Here is a 17,753-nt window from a genome sequence, read left to right as displayed (position 1 = left end):
AGCTAACGGGTGATCCTCTGTTGACTATCAGCATACTACAGCTAAGTTGTTTGTGAGCGCTACTGGGAAATTCCACATCACTTAGCAAGCATTCATACCTCAAACATATCTAATTATGCACAGAAGAGTTATTACATACCTGTAGAGAGCAGCTACTAGACCACTTGTTGATGTTTACCTGCAGGTATGTAACACTAGGTGATCACATTAAATTACCCTATACTTGTGATTTGCTGAAGCAGAGGGATCTTGTAAATCCAGGTTCAACAGTTTATGTGTAATATCCAAATATGTTTATGATGAAAACAAAGAACTAAGTAAATTTAAAAAATGGATGGAAAGTAACAAATTATCCTTAAACCTAGATAAATCCAAAGTGATGTTTTTTGGAAAGTATCAAGCTGATTCGCAGAAACTGGTTGAGATAGACGGAGTACACATTGAAAATGTTCAGGAAATAAATTTTTTAGGTATAACGATAGACAACAAGCTAAGTTGGAATGCCCACATCAGACATATAACAACAAAAGTCTCCTAAAGCCTGCCATAATAAGTAGAGTTAAGCATATCCTTGATTTTAATGCACTCCATACCCTGTATTGTGCTTTAATACAGCCATATCTAACCTACTGTGTAGAGGTATGGGGCAATAATTACAAAAATGTAATACAGTCATTTTTTTTGCTACAGAAAAGAGCTATACGAATTATACACAAGGCTGCCTATTTTGAACACACAAATCCTCTCTTTCTCAAATCAAAGCTATTAAAATGCAGGATCTTGTAAAATTTTATAATGCACAGTTCATGTTCAAAGCGTATCACTATTTATTACCTGTGAACATTCAAAATATGTTTTCTCATAAGGAGCAGTCGTACAGTTTGAGAGGATTTGGAAACTTTGCGGTACCAATGGCGAGTTCCACCAGGAGGAGTTATTCTATGTCTGTTTGTGGGGTTACTTTGTAGAATAATCTGGGGCTTGAATTAAAGCAGTGTCAAGGCATTCACAATTTCAAACGTCTTTACAAACGAAAGGCCTGGTTCCATTACAATGACTATGAGGTTTGATTGTATTCATGTTGTGTAGATTGTTGGATTAGTTGTCATTTATTTACCCTTGTGGTATTCCGTCTACCATTGTTGGTATTTGATAATCATTGTTATGTACCCTTGTGGTATTTCGTCTACCATTGTTGGTATATGATAAGCATTGTTACCTGTGGAAATATTTGTATATTTTTAGTATGTATGGTATGAATGTGTGGTTTTTACTTGTGCATCCACTGTTTCTAAATGAGGTATTATTATTATTATTTTTTTTTTTAATTATTAATATTTTTTCTTTGAGATTATTGATGAAGGAAGCAGCTATTTTTTGTATGTATAAATTCTTTGATAGACTGGGGTGGAGTTTAATAAGTTTTACTTATTCCCACTCCATTTCAAGCATAAGTGTATAAGTTATTATTATTGTGTATCTTTTCTGTTGTCACACTATTTTGCTTGAAATAAATAAATAAATAATAATAAATAATAAATGAAAATGCAAATACTAAAAAACGATTTATGTACTAATAATAATTTATTTTATATACAATGATTCGTATTTGTTTACTATTTTTACAGTATATTTACTGTGGAGAGCCATTTATATATAAATCCTGAAATACATATGAGAATACCTCTGTGTGCGTTCATTAATAGTGAGACTGATCTGACTCTGATTCCATAAATGCCTATCCCTGCAGGTGGCACCATGTATATCTTTTAATGAAAGTAAATTACAGTCAGACTAAAGGTATTTGTGTGCACACCAAATAACAAGTATTAGAAATTAATTAATATTTTATTATTATTATTATTATTATTATGAAACTTCCAGTCAGTCAACCTGTCCTGAAATTCCCTCTAATGTCTAATGTCAGACTGACCAAGACACAGAAGGCTGCTCTTAACCTTATTTCCATAATTAAATTACAGCTGCCCCCCCAGCAGGATAAGCTTCCACTTTGCACACACAGAAGAAAGATGTTAAGATCGTTTTGACCTGCCTTAACTGATATAATGACCGTCAGCAGCATTGCATCCGTTTTTGTTCACAAATTGAATCTCACTTGATTTTATTTTTGCCCTGGCACAGTTTGAGCTTCACAGTTTTTCTTTAAGATATTTATGTCTTTATTTAAAAGGGGACAGTGCACATTAATAAACATAAGGACAATGCCCAAATGTAAATGAGCCAGATTTAGCCATACAGACTAATTTTCATCTGAAGTCCATTTCAGATATCCATTTCACATATTTAGTCTAATCTGTTTCAACCTGAATAGCGATCGTGTCCATAGGAACAACTACATGATGACTAGGACCAGTCAAGAGAAAATATGCTTAAGAGACAATGTCAGAGTTCGAAATACTACCAATAAAAACAGACTGTGATCATTATGTGAAAAGCTCATTTACTCTCCCTATTTGGAGATGTAATTCCACACATGAAGAAGCATGGCCAGTGTTTTAACACCAATCCATGACACAAATGGACTGTGCTGAGCCAGACCTACTTACTTACTGTACAGACTGTTCTGAAGGCTAAACATACTTCACACAGCTCTTATGGTATTTTCAGTAGACAGAAAACCCACTGATTCGTGGCCAGACTATTGATGGCTTGCACCAATCAACTACTTGCCCCAGTTAAAATAACAAAGCATGTGTGCTTACTTATTGTGCTTCTTAATAAGTGTTAAAGTCAGAGAGCAGACGATGGATAATTTACATCAAGGTGCAATTAACTTCCCTTACTGAAGTTTCTTGTCTACTGAAGAGGTGGATTCTGTGGCATGAAGTAAAAAATGTTTATTCAATTTATTTTTATTCAAAGTGCTGTAATTATTAAGCGAAAGTACGAATACAACAATGAAAAGATTCGTCAAAGGGTCACAAGATTAATCCGGGGAGTTGTGAGATAATTTATGGGTTAGGAAAGAAGAAAAATACAATTCTGCTACTCAAATATGTATTAATATGTCATAATCAATGCTTTCTTTTAATGAAATAATGGATAATTTGACCTCCCTGGGCTGCAAACAGTTTTAAATAAAAACATCTGAGAAGTTAACAAGTCATAGTCTGAAATATAGTGAGAAGTATAACATAAAATAGAAATACAAAGTACTTGAGTAAATGTACAGTTTCCAATTTAAAAAAAAAATCTTTCGGAGGTTTGCCATGTTTGACATTGTTCTTGCTAGATCTCTAAACAGATGTGGTGAATAAAATGTATCATGACCAACACTCATAAGGGAAAAAACATTCAGGCTTACAAAGACCAAACAAAAACTCAACAAAATAGCATTTCCCTTTAAATAAGCACCAATCAGTCAGGTTCACAGGGTGGGGATCTTGCTTTGATGGGTATGTTTCTGAAGCTGACTATAGCAGCTCTACAGGGATGAACAGGTGGTCAGATGATAGTTTTCTTGGAAGAGCTTTTGTCTAATACCTACTAAATTGGCTTGGAAAGCTAGAGGGCTCCTTTGCTCTTCACCCCACACCCTCTGAAGTGACCACAATCTATAATACTTAAAGGTATACAGAGCAGGATTCGTCAGTTACTGTTGTAAAGACCCAACCACGGCTGGACTGGTAATCTGGCGTACCGCCAAATGCACAAAAATAATCGCTTGCTACCGGGGCTGCAGTAGTTTTAACATCAGCTGCGTAGTGCAGGCACAGGCACTTGAAGGAGTAAAGGAGAGCAGTGACCACTGCCAGGCAGAGGAGGAGGTGTGTGTTAGCTAGTGACAAAGTGACAGGGCTGAGTGAAAAAGTGAGCAGGAGCAGAGTGGAGGTGAAGCGGTAAGCATGGAGTAGCTATACAGTCTATGGTAGGGTGGGAGCAGGGAGTGAGGGTCATTTACACTGGGGACATGTAGGCTACCCACCACTTTTTGAAAGCATTTGCTAAAAATGTTCTGAAAAATAGCTTGAACCAAGAAATGTTAATTAACAAATAAAAATACTATGAAAAAGGTTTATTTGCAATGCAGTGTAAATACAGAAGAAAACTGTGTGTTGTCCATAAAAAGTAACTTAAGGTAAAAACAATAACAAGCTACTGATTACTGCATTCTATTATATTTTTATACGCTGAATTGTCACCCGCCACCTGAATTTTGTGCTTCCTTGGTGCAGAACATGTCTCCAGAAAGCAGGAAATTAAGTGTTTCATGCTCAAAATCTTCTGGGGGAGGAACCCCAGACCTCCCTATCGTAAATTTCGTCAATAAATATTTTTTTTTCCAAATAGTAGCCCCTAATCCCTAATCTAAACCATTAAATGGAGGGATGGTGTATTGGTGAGGGGTGTCCGACCGGGCCAAAAATGCCAGGGCCAATTTTTTTGACCCAGTCCGGCCCTGGACCCAACTCAAAGTGAACCAAATGCAGAGAGAGAGAGAGAGAGAGCGATTTTAGGCAAATCAAGATAAACTCCACTGGGACTGGAAGAAACATTGTTAGAAAGCATTTCGAAGATTAATCTTAAATAGAAATGTATGGTCAGCGAGCAATAAATACAGAGAATAGAAAGCCGCTGTTTACATGCATGTGTAAGCAAATTGGATATGAAAGAAAAGAGGTGAAAGTGCTTTAGGTTTTAATTTGAAGATATCCACATCCACATTTAAACAAGCAACTGTAATTGGATGGTTATCTGCTCAACTGTTTCTTCATTTCATCATTACTGTAAATTAATAAAAGGTCTTGAAAGGAGTTGATTCTTGGTGTGACAGTTGCATTTGGAGTCTGCTCTTATTTGTTGCTCCACTGAGGAGGCCAACATGAGGCTGGAAAACCAGAAGAAATATTTAAAAGGTGTAGACATATGAGACCAGACTAAAGTTAAAAAGCCTCCAAAACAAGTAATAAATTTAGGGTGGCTGCAGTACAGGCCTGGCCAAACATCACCAGGAAAGAGTGTCTACTTATGTCTACATGTCATAGACTTCAGCCAAGGGATTAACAACCAATTATTAAATATGAGGACTTTAAGGTGATATTAATATATCCAATTACATTAATTAATTAATTTGTCCCCTAATAATTTGGGTACTACATTATATGTAAGAAGTGTTACAATCTATACATGTTAACACTCTAAAATAAAGGTGAGAGTCAACATTTAAAAGCATAGTGTTTCATTTCATGTCTACTGTGTTGGAGTTTGTAAATGCTGAAAGCAACAGCTGACAGCTCATTATCTGTCAATCCAGATAGCAGATTAGCTCCTAACATATTACTTGAAAGCACACCTTAAATGGCATTACACTCTAAGAGAAAAAAGTCTTAAGAGCTCAACCATTAACATATGGACTGCAGGACGAAAGTGTTTTCCTGCTATCAGTGCATCAACAGTAAAGACACAACTGCTGATATTCAGAAAAAAATCAGAAAATCACTCACAATAATGTTTAACTCATCTCCGTCAAAGATGGCAAATCTTTTATTATTATTTTTTTTTTTACATTTGGCTCCTTTATAAATCCTTGTGTAGAAAATTGCTGCTCATCCCATTAGAGAGCTTCAGGAGAACACAGAGCAGATTGAACAAATCGCAGACGACCTCGCTCGCTCTGTATATTATAACAAGAGACGGAGGATCAAGTCTCAATTGGGTCCATCTCCTGGGACAGTGACAAATACCAGGCTTACGTAGACTTAAATCAAATGACAACTTTAATTTGGTCTTGTGACATGACAACAAGCCAAAAACAGAGGCTTCATCTTCGGGTGCATTTTGAACTTAAAGTGTATTATTCTTATCAGAGAGAAACATTTTATTGCATTCTTATTAAAAAACAGCTGACAATCAAATACGGTGAGATGAATGCGATACATATGCTTTAATAAATAGAATTTGTAACTATATAAAATAATAATCTGCAGTCCAAAATCCCTTTCCCCTCAAGATTTGGAAATCAGAAAACATTCTGTACCTGCAAAAATCCCAAGAGGACGGTGGACAATGCAAAGTCACTCTCAATATCCTTATAAACACAGAAGAGAAAGCAGTAATAAATGCTGTTTGCCCGTAGATTTAGTCTTACAAAACAAATTAAATTTCAATGAATTGAATCAAAGTCCGCCCCAACATGGCTGACCAGTGGAGTGTGTGATGGACAAAATCTCAAAAATAGTTCATCTTTGACTTCCAGCCTTCATAAAATTGAAAAAGCTACCGTGCTGTAGGGGAATTACCCCAAGGCCTTAGGGTTTGTGTCAAACCCACCCAATTTTCTCGGCATACAAGCTAAATGCTGAATGTTACAAGTAAAATTTTTTACTTACTGTAAACCGGCACTAACAGTAAATTTTGTCATATTAATCCCTGCGTCCATATTGCTAGGCATTAATGCTGGGATGCAAGCAGATTTGGGTGATCTGTGATTAAATCCAGGATAAACATTTTTCCTCCTCTTTTCTGCCTTCTATACACGTTTAATCTTTTTCTGACATCTCTCCCTGACATTAAATATCTGTATTTATTCTTCTTTGTAAAACAGCAGATTTTTGATCATACAGGTGCCATATTCATATGGTAACAGACACAAAATCCCAGCTACTCTTACCAGACTGACTGGATCGACATTCAGACACATTTTATGTTATTCAGGCGATACAAACTTAAAGCTTGGGCCTGTACTGCCAAGTACTACTACTACTACTACTACTCATCATCCAGCTTCACAATACTGTTTAAAGATGAGACTGGCCATGTTCTGTATTTTTGCTAGCATTAACAAAACCTATTATAAACTTCCTGTGGCACAAACAAATCTTTAAATGTAAAGCTTCTTTTTTTAAGTGCCAGTTTACTAAAACAGCTGTGCTCTGAAGCTAAAGGTGGGGTAAGCAATTCTGGAGAAATCCAATACCATGACAATAACATGATATAGAGCGAACAATGACACAGCAAGTAATGTAACTAACGTTAGCTAAGTTGTGGGTTAGCAAACTGTTGCTACAGTTGCTGCTGCTGACAGCTCCAGAGCCAGCACACCAGCACCAGACAGCGATACTCACAATTCTCCTGCGACTATAGCTAATGCCACAACAACAGCATGGTGAACTAGAAAGTAAGCTGAATGTCTCTGGGCAAGACATGTAACATTATCTGACACGTAAATCATGGCTGGAACAGTGTTGTGAGGCTTGGTCCAAGCCACTTTGTTTGTTTCTCATTTACAGAGCCAGGACTGTGTATAAACACCAGATTCTGTTTCAAGACGTGTACTGGGTTAGAATCGCTTACCCCACCTTTAAGTAAGTCAAAATAAACTACCATGTTCATTACAATGTCAACCAGTGAAAAGGTCTGGGCCATGGATGTGTTTTTATGGTTCTGGATAACAGGATGTCTGTGGTACAGATCAGGGATGGACTGGGACAAAAAAATTGGCCTTGGCATTTTTGGCCGAGGCAGCCCACCAAAATCTGATGGACACCCCTCACCCATACACAATCCTTCCATTTATGGGGTCAGATTAGGGGTGTTACGAAACACTGAGACGTGACATTGCACAAGATTGGTGGGCATGACTACAAGACAAGAATATATTTTAATAGGCCTATGTAGGAGAAATATATATTGAAAAAAATGTTCGATTGGGGGTCTGGAGTTCCTCCCCCAGAAGATTTTGAGCATTAAACACTTAATTTCCTGCCTTCTGGAGACATTTTCTTAAAGGAAGCACAAAATTCAGAATATGACAATTCAGAATATTTATATTGGCCTATATATATATATATATACATATATAAAATACAGTAATGAGTACCTTATTATTATTAAGTTCCTTTTTTGGATAACGCAGAGGTTTCTTCTACACTGACATTGCACTGCAGGTTTTCTTATTGTGAACCTTTCTTATAGCTATTTTTGAGAATATTTTTAACAAATGCTTACAAAAAGTGGTGGGTACACGTCCCCAGCGTCCAGAGTGTAAATGACCCTACCTGCCTGCTCCCTCCCTGCTCCCTCCCTGCAGGATAAGCTACTGCATGCTTACCGCTTCACCTCCACTCTCCTCCTGCTCACTCTGTCTCTGGCTCTGTCACTTTGTCACACACGCCACCTCCTCTACCTGGCAGTGGCCACGGCTCTCCTTTACTCCCTCTAGTGCCTGTGCCTGCTGTATGACGGATACTGCAGCTGATGTTGAAGCTACCGCAGCCCCGGTAGCAAACATATCGGTTATTTTCGCGCATTTGGCGGCATCTGTTTTTTTTTTTTGGCCCGCAACACAAAAAACAGAGAGCAGAGGGTGTGCGGGCTAGTGAGAGATGTGTCAGTATAGTGTCAGTAGCCTATAGAAAATAACCCAATAAGCCGCTGTCCGTGCTTTATGGGCCGATTGTTGTTTATTATGTTTTTAAAAACATAAATAATTTAAGTTACACCGGCCTCAAAGGTGCGTCGGTCCACCGGGCATTTGCCTGGTATGCTAGATTGCCAGTCCAGCCCTGCATACAGATGAACACGTTATTGGGTTCTAGCTACATGGACAATATTTATTAGTGGGATTCATGCATTGTTGTTTTTTTCTCTACATGGGCCATGTTGACAAAAAAAAACAATATCACCAGACTTACAGACTTTACAAATTGTGCCTGTGCATTGCTCTGTGGGTTGATTTTAAATGTTTGTTGTCTGAGAGATTTAAAGTGAAATCCAATTCATCCCTTTTTTTGTAGTCAAAAGCAATTTCAACATATTTTTAAATGTAAAAAGTTATTTGGATTCATCCTCTGGCAATCCATGATTGGCAAAAAATCTGATCACATTATTGGTTTGATTCACCCATTAGTATATTCCGTTTACAAAAAAACATTAAAACACTTTCTCATTGGTATAACATGATGACCAGAGAAACATAATGATCATCTTGTCATCCGTTAGGTTAAAGGAATCCAGTTGGAACAGTTATGTGTGCGAGAGGGGGTGACAATATGCCGGCACTCTATTCCCACCCTTGTGAGTTCAAGATTCCCAGCCAAGATCAGCATCCAGACCTGATCCCATCCCCATGCTGGGACCCAGGGCTTGGGCTGATTTTAGCCATTTCTCGTTCAAGTTTCTCTCTCAGTTTGTGGAAAGCAGGTCTTTTGCGTGGCTCCTGCTCCCAGCAAATCCTCATCAGGGAGTAAACACCAGGGGGGCAGTCCTCTGGAGCCTCCATGCGATAGCCCTGCTCCACTTTCTCTTTCACCTCCTGCAGAGACTAGGAGCAGCAGTGGGAGAGGAAGAAGGACGGGTCAAGTGGGGATGAAGAGGGATGAGTGGAAAGTGTGGTGACATTAGTTTGCAAATTGAAACAAATTTTACCTGGCGGCATTAACTCAAACATATCTGGAAAACACAGATAATCACACACAGTTCCTCTTTGTACTTCTTCTGTTGGTATCTCAGCTTGTTCTCTCTGCCAACGGATAACAAATTACTAGGCAGAGTTTAATTGAGAGGAACCTGAACTTGATCCAGATAAATCCACCTGCGTATATGTTAAAGAGGCCGTAATTAGGAGTTAATCTGCATTAGAGGCTGACATATTTTCAGGACTCCTGTGGGTCATGGGACTCTTGTGGAATGGGAATCAGTTTCACTGTTCATCAGGGAATGGGACACGAATAAAAAAATCAACAGGCAGGAGCAGGCAGGATGGGAATCATTCGTTTTTATATGTAAATGTGGAGTTCTAATATATATATATAAACGGTATTTTTTTTAATTATTATTATCAAGAACAGGTAGGGATGAGAGTCACTCTACCAGCATTGGAATGGGACAGGAGTATTTTTGTGGGAGTGGGTGGGACAGAAGTGAAAATCCACTCCTGTGTCACCCTCTAATCTGCATTTAAAAGGAGAGACATCAAGGCTACGCTGTGCTAATTGTCCTTTCAATTAATGCTGCATGATCCTGCTTTCCTCACTGAAGCCCTAGCCAAGGTACAAATTACCTCCATAGTTACAGTGCAAGGATTACCTGAGAGAGACTAGTGTGAGTAGAATTAGAAGTAGAATTTTCCAGAGTCTTTCCATTACAATGTCAACATAATTCGGCCTTGATGTGACGTCAACCTCTGCACACTCTGTTCTGGCCTGGCACCAGCTACACTCACCTGCTGTCATGTCTACATGTAGAATACCTTCCTCCTCTTACCAGCACAAACCATTCATAAAGTAGATTAACTACTTATTTAGAACACTATGGTTATATCTGCATGTTGTCCTATCACGCAGTAACACTGGAAAGCTCCTTCTCTGTGCTAAACCTCTATCCTCACTGACGCACTGCCGTGATCTGAGTGACCTGAGGTGCTTTCCTGCTCAGACACAGTAAGTCGATTCGTTGAGATAACGGCCTAGTGACAAATCTGACCACTAGGCCTAGCAGCTTTCCAGTGACACACTTACTACGTGATAGAGAGGTGAATCCTGACATGATATGGAAACAGAGTTATGCAATAAGCTTGATGCTCTTTCCTGTCTGTTTCAGGAAAGTGATTCTCAAGTGTTATCTTGCAGATTCTTTATAGGGTTCTCATAGGGTAGTCATGAGCATGAAGAGAGATACAAGAGAAGATGGAGTGGTCATGCAGTTGTTTGATAAAGCAAATTGTCAAATTATATAAGGTCAAGTCACATTGATCAAATCTGCAGTAGATTGTAAATATTAGGCACTTCAAATCTTCCACAGAGTTCACACAGCCTCACAGACAGAAGACTGATTTGGTCTGATTAACTTTAAAGGCATAGTTACGCATTTTGGAAAATACCTTTTCGCTTGCTTGTTCAGAGTTAGATGAGAAGATAAAGTTGCTCAGCAACCTCACAGTGACACATGCATTTCAGACCATCTACCTGTCTTATTTACTGTGGCTCTCCCCTGTTTGGAGATTTCTACCTGTGCTCCGGCACACAATGTGCGTGCAATTAACCCTTTAACTGCCTCACAGTTTTGTTGTACAATCTCGATGGCTGCAACCTCAGTGTTGAGGAACTCACCTACCAATTTGATTGTACTTGCACTGAGATATTGGACTGTGTTGCTCCACTGAGGGAAAAACGCTCTAAACCATTTTCAGAGCCTTGGCTGAATGACACTACCTGCTCTCTCAGACATGCCTGTAGAATAGCTGAGAGAAAGTGGAAAAAGGACAAACTTCAAGTCTCAATATTGCGGGATCTAAATACCAGAGAGCAGTAAAATCTGCTAAAACTAAATTTTTATCCCATGTAGTAGCAAATAACAGCTAGAGGCCTGAGGTTCTTTTCAATGTCTTTAACTCTCTTGTTAACCCTCGCAAATCAGACTGTGTTGTGCCATCTACAATTTTATGTGAAAACTTCCTGAAATATTTTATAGACAAAATTGCCGGTCTTAGCTTTTCACCCACTACATTTACCAGTGACCCCTCTGTCCCCCCTGTCAGCCCAGCTGTCTTCCTGCAGTTTGAGCCAGTTACATTCCACCTTCTTTCTGACATAGTCAAGCAACTACGTCCTGCAAACTGCCCCCTTGACAGTATTCCTGCACGCTTTTTGAAAGATGTTTTTAACGCTGTTGGATCAAGCATTGTCGCCTTGGTTAATACATCTCTCAGCTCAGGGTGTGTTCCAGCTGCTTTCAAACATGCAGTTCAAAAAGAACAATCTGGATACTTCAGACCTCTCTAATTTTAGACCTATCTCTAAGCTCACAGTACTGAAACTGCCCTTTTAAGAGTTTTTAATTATCTCCTTTTAGCTGCTAACTCTGCTGTTTTGGTGCTTTTAGATTTGACTGCTGCCTTTGATATGGTTAACCACTCCATTCTCTTATCCCGACTCAAACAGTGTTGGCATTAGCGGCACAGCCCTCAAATGGTTTCAATCATATCTGGCGGATAGAAGTTTCTCTGTTCACCTCAGTGAATTTTCTTCATCTGTTGCCCCTCTTTCTTGAGGGGTCCCCCAAGGGTCCATATTGGGCCCCATGCTTTTTTCACTGTACATGCTGCCATTGGGGTCCATTTTCAAAAAACACAACATCTCCTTTCATTGCTTTGCAGACGACATACAAATCTATTTACCTATAAAATCTAACGACAAAGCTGCAACTCAGTCCTTGCTCAACTGCCTGAGAGATCTTAATATATGGTTGAATCAGAACTTTCTCTGTCTGAATGAAAGTAAGACTGAGGTTGTTGTGTTAGTCGATTTAAGTGCTTGTATAGATGTTCTTGGTACTTTAGGAACATATAGTCGTCCATTTACCGAGAATCTAGGTGTGATCTTTGACAGTGCTTTTAAGTTTGAAAAACAGATTAGTTCTGTAGTAAAAGCCAGTTTCTTTCAGCTGAGACTGTTGGCCAACGTCAAGCCCTACCTACCACGCAAAGACTTTGAAAGAGTAATACATGCATTTATAACGTCTCGTCTCGACTACTGTAACTCTTTGTATGTTGGAGTGGATCAGTCATCTCTCCATCGGTTACAGTTAGTCCAGAATGCAGCAGCCCGACTTCTAACAGGAACTAAAAAGCGTGAGCACATTACCCCTGTTTTAGCCTCGCTCCACTGGCTTCCTGTCCGCTTTAGGATTGATTTTAAGATTTTATTGCTTGTTTTTAAAATTTTAAATGGGTTGGCACCTTCTTATTTATCAGAACTTTTACATGTACACACTCCGGTCAAAGCACTGAGGTCATCCAATCAGATGCTCCTTGATGTCCCCAGATCCAGGTTAAAAACTAAAGGTGACCGAGCCTTCTCAGTAGCTGCTCCTAATCTTTGGAATACTTTACCTGTTCAAATAAGAAATGCCCAAACTCCTGACACTTTCAAATCCTTGCTAAAGACCTATCTTTATTCATTGGCCTTCAAACAGAGTTGAGTAGTGACATTTATTTTATTTTTTACTTTTTCTACTGTTGTCATGTATATTTGTTGTCTATTGTGGAAAGCACTTTGGTCAACTAGTGTTGTTTTTAAATGTGCTATATAAATAAACTTGAATTGAACTTGAACTTGAACTAGTCCTGGCCAAGAAATAGTCTGGCAGATAATCCCCCATAAAATCACAACTTGTCTTTTAAACACATTGGTTTTTGTACAGATCAAATTAATGAGATAGTAAGTAAGCTTTTGAGGTGCTGCTTAGCTGGATTTTGTTACCAGACAGAGGAGCCAGGCTCTCAAGCTTCAAATATAATGGACAGAGATAAGAGATATGTTAAACCTTGGCAAAAAAGCAAATAAGTGTATTTCCTAAAATGGTGAAGTATTGGTTTACCGCTGTTTTTTCTGAAACTTGCATGTCTGTAATTCACCTATGTGACTAGTGACACACCCATATAAACACACACACACACACACACACACACTTATGATACACACCATCTTAGGGTAAGGCTGGCGACCGTAAGAGAAGATCTCCCACAGAAGAACACCGTAGCTCCAAACATCTGACTTCGTGGAGAATTTCTGCATAATGGAAGCAAATGTAACCACAAAATATTAGTGTTTTCTAGGTCTTTTCTGTTTCTTTGCCGCCATTTTAGTGACATTATCTTATGTACGTGCATGACAAATGATTGAATTGTTAGGATTCAGTGATCACTAAATGTGACAACTATTTAGAACACTTTCCAACAAAGAAGGAGAAGCAAGTGTTAAGCTGCTTGAGTATTTAAATGAAATGAAATACTGTTAATTATGCTTAATCAGGAAGTCAAAGCGAAGTGTAGAGTCTTCAGAGATATCACTTAAGTATCACAGGTAGAGAGGCAGAAACACATATAGAAATATCCCAGGTAAAAGGAAAGCAGGTCTTCAAACCGACCTCTTTCTTCAGACCCTCAGGGGCGGTCCATTTGACGGGCAGTTTGGCATTATCTGAGACCTTTGAGTCCACCTTGGTCAGCCCAAAGTCGCTGACCTTGGCCACTTTGTCATCGGAGACCAGCACGTTACGAGCTGCCAAATCTCTGTGAACCAACTTCTTGGACTCCAGGTACTCCATCCCCTCACACACATCACTGACAACATACATATAAACACACACACCATGTATTTACATTTACAGGCCTTTTTTGCATTTAATTACGCAGCAGTCCATCTCCTGACGCACAATTTGCTTCTGTGCACACGCTCTAATTTCTGCTCTACAAAACATTCAAATCATCAAAGATGGTCTTTGAAGTTTTAACTCACAGAGCAAAGTGGAGCAGCTGAACTGAGTTCACGACTGAACGTCCCCTTGTCCTGAGAAAGTTAACAAGGTTTCCCTGCAACACAAACATACACAGATAAAATACTTGAATAAGGTTCCATTGGAAGATTTCTCAGTTAGCATTATGTGGAATACCTCACTTAGACAGAAATACTATAGCAGCGGATAACGTTTTTGTGGTGCAGTGTATTTGCAATCTGTTAACCCAGTGCTAAACAAGTTGTTTGGTACTTTAAAATGTCACCTGAAGTCATAATAGGACTATACTTAAGGTCCAACAGAGAAAGACTCGGACTCCCTACAGCTGCATTGCCATCATAGTTAGCAGCAGGGCATTCACCAATTTTCGACTTGATTACAGAGAAGGTAAAACAACCCCAGTAAACTGATCAACCCCCAATTAAAAATGTTCTCATTAGCTGCTTGTGGTGAATTTGCAGAAACAATCAGATTTATTCTTAGCTGTTAACTCCACCTTTGTGTTTGGGAGACGCTACATCAAGTAGATTTCTTGTCGATGACTTATCTGGAAAGATTTTGGTCAAAAAGCACAAACCTACAGTATTTCACTTAGATGTGATTTTCTTTTCTGCTTCATCGCATGATGTAACATTGTGTATTTTTGAATAATTGTGCTGAGTTCCTCTTCACTCTACATTCAGTATTTATTCACAATGTTCCCTATATTGTATTATTTTATCTTGTTAACGGCTCATAATTATAATTGTGTTTTATTTTCCAGCTGATAAATTATGTGTTTATTGTACCTTAGTCATGAGCTCTGTGACAATATGAAGCCCTTTGTGAAGAATGACCCCCAACAATCGTACAAGGTTTTTATGCTGGAGCTTCCTGGAAGGATTAAATCTACATTAAAAACACTGACAGAACAGGTTGCAAAACAGGAAAAATATTAAAACCGAGGAAATGTTTTGACTCACGTCATGACGGTTGTCTCCTGCAGGAATGCCTGAGCGGTGACATCACATTTTATGATCTTTACTGCCACCCTCTGGCCCATATACTCTCCTTCATAAACAGCTGGGGTGGAGAATCACACATCAGAATACATCCTTACTAAAGACAGAATTCTTCTTCTTTGCAAATGTTTGATGACACGTTTTCATTATAAATGTTGTGAGGGTTCAAAGATAGGCTGATAATAATAAGAGCAAATAAAAAGCTCACCGCCAAACTCCCCCTCTCCAATAGTCTCTCCCAGGATGAGCTTTGTAATGTCCATCAGCCATCCATCTGGAGAGGAGAGATATGATGAACAATACTTTAAACCTGACACATACCTTTACATACTTCCACAATCATCATTATTATATTTGATGGACAACAAATATTTACCAATAATTCATTTAAATTATTATATAAAAATGTCTTTCTTGGGACTCAAATCTTGATGATCAGGCTCACTTTTAGACAGCTCCAACTCAGCTGACTTGGCTCCTTGTTTTTGTTTGGGCTTCAGGAGAGTTGTGGCAATGGAACCTTTGTTCTTTGAGTAGAACTGCAAAGATGGAAACACACAACAACAGATATTCATCAAACACACTGATACATACATCATGCAGATGCACCAGGATGCATCATCAGTGTTGTAACTTGGGGTCATCGGGTGTATCGGGTCTTTCAACAACAAACACCCTCACCCAGGCGACCCAGCTAGGGTTGATCAGACCCCAGAATTCACCCATGAGTTTGCCCTCTTGATTGATAGCCACTTGTTGGCTTTCTCTGCAGCTTCAGTAACAGAACTGATGGCCTTCCTCTTTGCCTCCCCAGTGATTCCCAGAGAGGTGAACACTTTACAGAGTGAACACCCTGCTAATCCTTGGCAGCCCAGCCTCCACAGGCTCACAGTTTGCCAGCCTTGCATTTTGCACTCCTCCACAAGCTCCTGGTATTTGGTACGCTTCCTCTCATTGACCTCATCCATACTCTCTTCCCGGGGCACAGTGAGTTTCAGCATGATCCGTTGCTTTGAGGACTTGATTGAAACGATGATCATATCTGGTCGAAGCCCTGTTGACGTTATTCGAGCGGGGAACTTAAGCTGCATGCCCAGGTCCACTTCCTGTGGCAAGTCGGTGGAAGTGGTAAGGAGGCCTGACTTAACTCTCGGTTGTGTGTGTGGCTTCTCTCCGGCTCTGATGAAAGTGATATTCTTTGACCGGTGGTGGCCCTTGCTGTTGTTAATGGCTGTGGCTAAACTTATTCAATACCTGTAGTATGTTCCTTCTTCTTTGTCTGTGATTTCCTGTTTGTGCACAATTAACACTTGTGTATTTGTAATTTAATTGTATTAGTTTTTTTGCATTTGTAATAGTGTAATATATAGTACATACTATACAATAGTATATAGACTATACAGTATGTATCTTTATTTTCTCTAGCTTGAGAGAGTGATGATGAGTTTAGAGAACACCCCCACAGTACTCAGGAAGCCATTTGAACAGTGTGGTCAGGGCTGTGGCTTGAAAAACAACAGAAGGTGCACAGTGTTTACTTATCTTTAGAGTATATTTATCTATAAATTGATTAGAAAAACTGCACCACGGTATATATGTGAAGTCTCTGTTTCCCAACAACAAAATACAAAGGGGTGGCAACTGAATTAAACTGCATGAGCTTACTTATAGTGACATCTCAGAGCCTGGTTTTATATTGTCAGCAGTCTGGCAGCACTGGGACTGAGAATTAATAACATGATTCAGTCCAAATATTCATTTGAAACGTCCTCCCTCTGTTTCCTCGCAAGAGTTAGTCAGCTGGTCTGACTCAGGCCAGTAGCCATCTGTGGTTCGCTGATAAGATGTTGCTGAACGTGAGCTGGAACCCCACTGCAGCAAAGCTTTCAGTGCACCCTCACACAGATACATGCCAAATACAGATAAACCATAAAAGGGCTGTGCTTTCCTGTCTCTGCTCCATTTTGACACATGAATGGTATATTTATACTCTGGTGTCAGTTCTGCTGATAGTTTTGAGACTTTGGCTATAAATACAGCAGGCAGAAGAGTGCATGGGACATGGCTTTGTGACCTTTTTGGCCTGCTACCCCTTAACATGAGGAAACTTGTGACCTCTCACAGTTTATGGGCTAAATGTGAACATTAGAGTGATTTTTGGTCATTACTGGCCGTATGGATGGCAATATCTTCGGTCGACCAGTCTACCATGTTAATACAAACTGAAATATTTCAGTTACTAGATGCATTATCATTTTACAACATTCTAAGGTGGTGAACATGGTAAAAAAAATTAGCTGCTAAACATCAGCATGTTAGCAGTAAGAGCATGTTAGCATACTGATTTTAGCCTTTAGTACAGCCTCATTAGCATGGCTATACTCTATTGCACCTTCTGCCTATTGTACCAGACTGTTTAATTTAAGGTTAAAGCTTAGAAAATATTTTGAAATCTTTTTATGTCTTGTGACCCCTCAGATGGATTTTGTCCCATCC

General features: G+C 39.1%; 1 protein-coding gene across 1 annotated transcript in view; it reads right to left on the bottom strand.

Moving 5' to 3' along the window:
- Nucleotides 1-5,467: 5,467 nt before the first annotated feature.
- matk (megakaryocyte-associated tyrosine kinase) overlaps nt 5,468-17,753 on the bottom strand; it is a 15,910-nt gene continuing 3,624 nt past the window's right edge. Inside the window, exons 6-13 of the mRNA XM_038715893.1 lie at nt 15,703-15,796; nt 15,466-15,531; nt 15,219-15,318; nt 15,045-15,129; nt 14,259-14,332; nt 13,888-14,083; nt 13,443-13,529; nt 5,468-9,283 (exon numbers count right to left, since the gene is read on the bottom strand). Of these exons, the coding sequence (XP_038571821.1) occupies nt 9,062-9,283; nt 13,443-13,529; nt 13,888-14,083; nt 14,259-14,332; nt 15,045-15,129; nt 15,219-15,318; nt 15,466-15,531; nt 15,703-15,796 (924 nt within the window). The 3' untranslated portion in view covers nt 5,468-9,061. The remainder of the gene's footprint in view (nt 9,284-13,442; nt 13,530-13,887; nt 14,084-14,258; nt 14,333-15,044; nt 15,130-15,218; nt 15,319-15,465; nt 15,532-15,702; nt 15,797-17,753) is intronic.

Source organism: Micropterus salmoides, unplaced genomic scaffold (genome assembly GCF_014851395.1).
Source record: "Micropterus salmoides isolate LMB-PRFRI ecotype aquatic unplaced genomic scaffold, ASM1485139v1 Ms_hic_scaffold_13, whole genome shotgun sequence".
In the NCBI taxonomy this organism is placed as follows: domain Eukaryota; kingdom Metazoa; phylum Chordata; class Actinopteri; order Centrarchiformes; family Centrarchidae; genus Micropterus; species Micropterus salmoides.
This window is presented reverse-complemented; position numbering and strand designations above follow the sequence as displayed.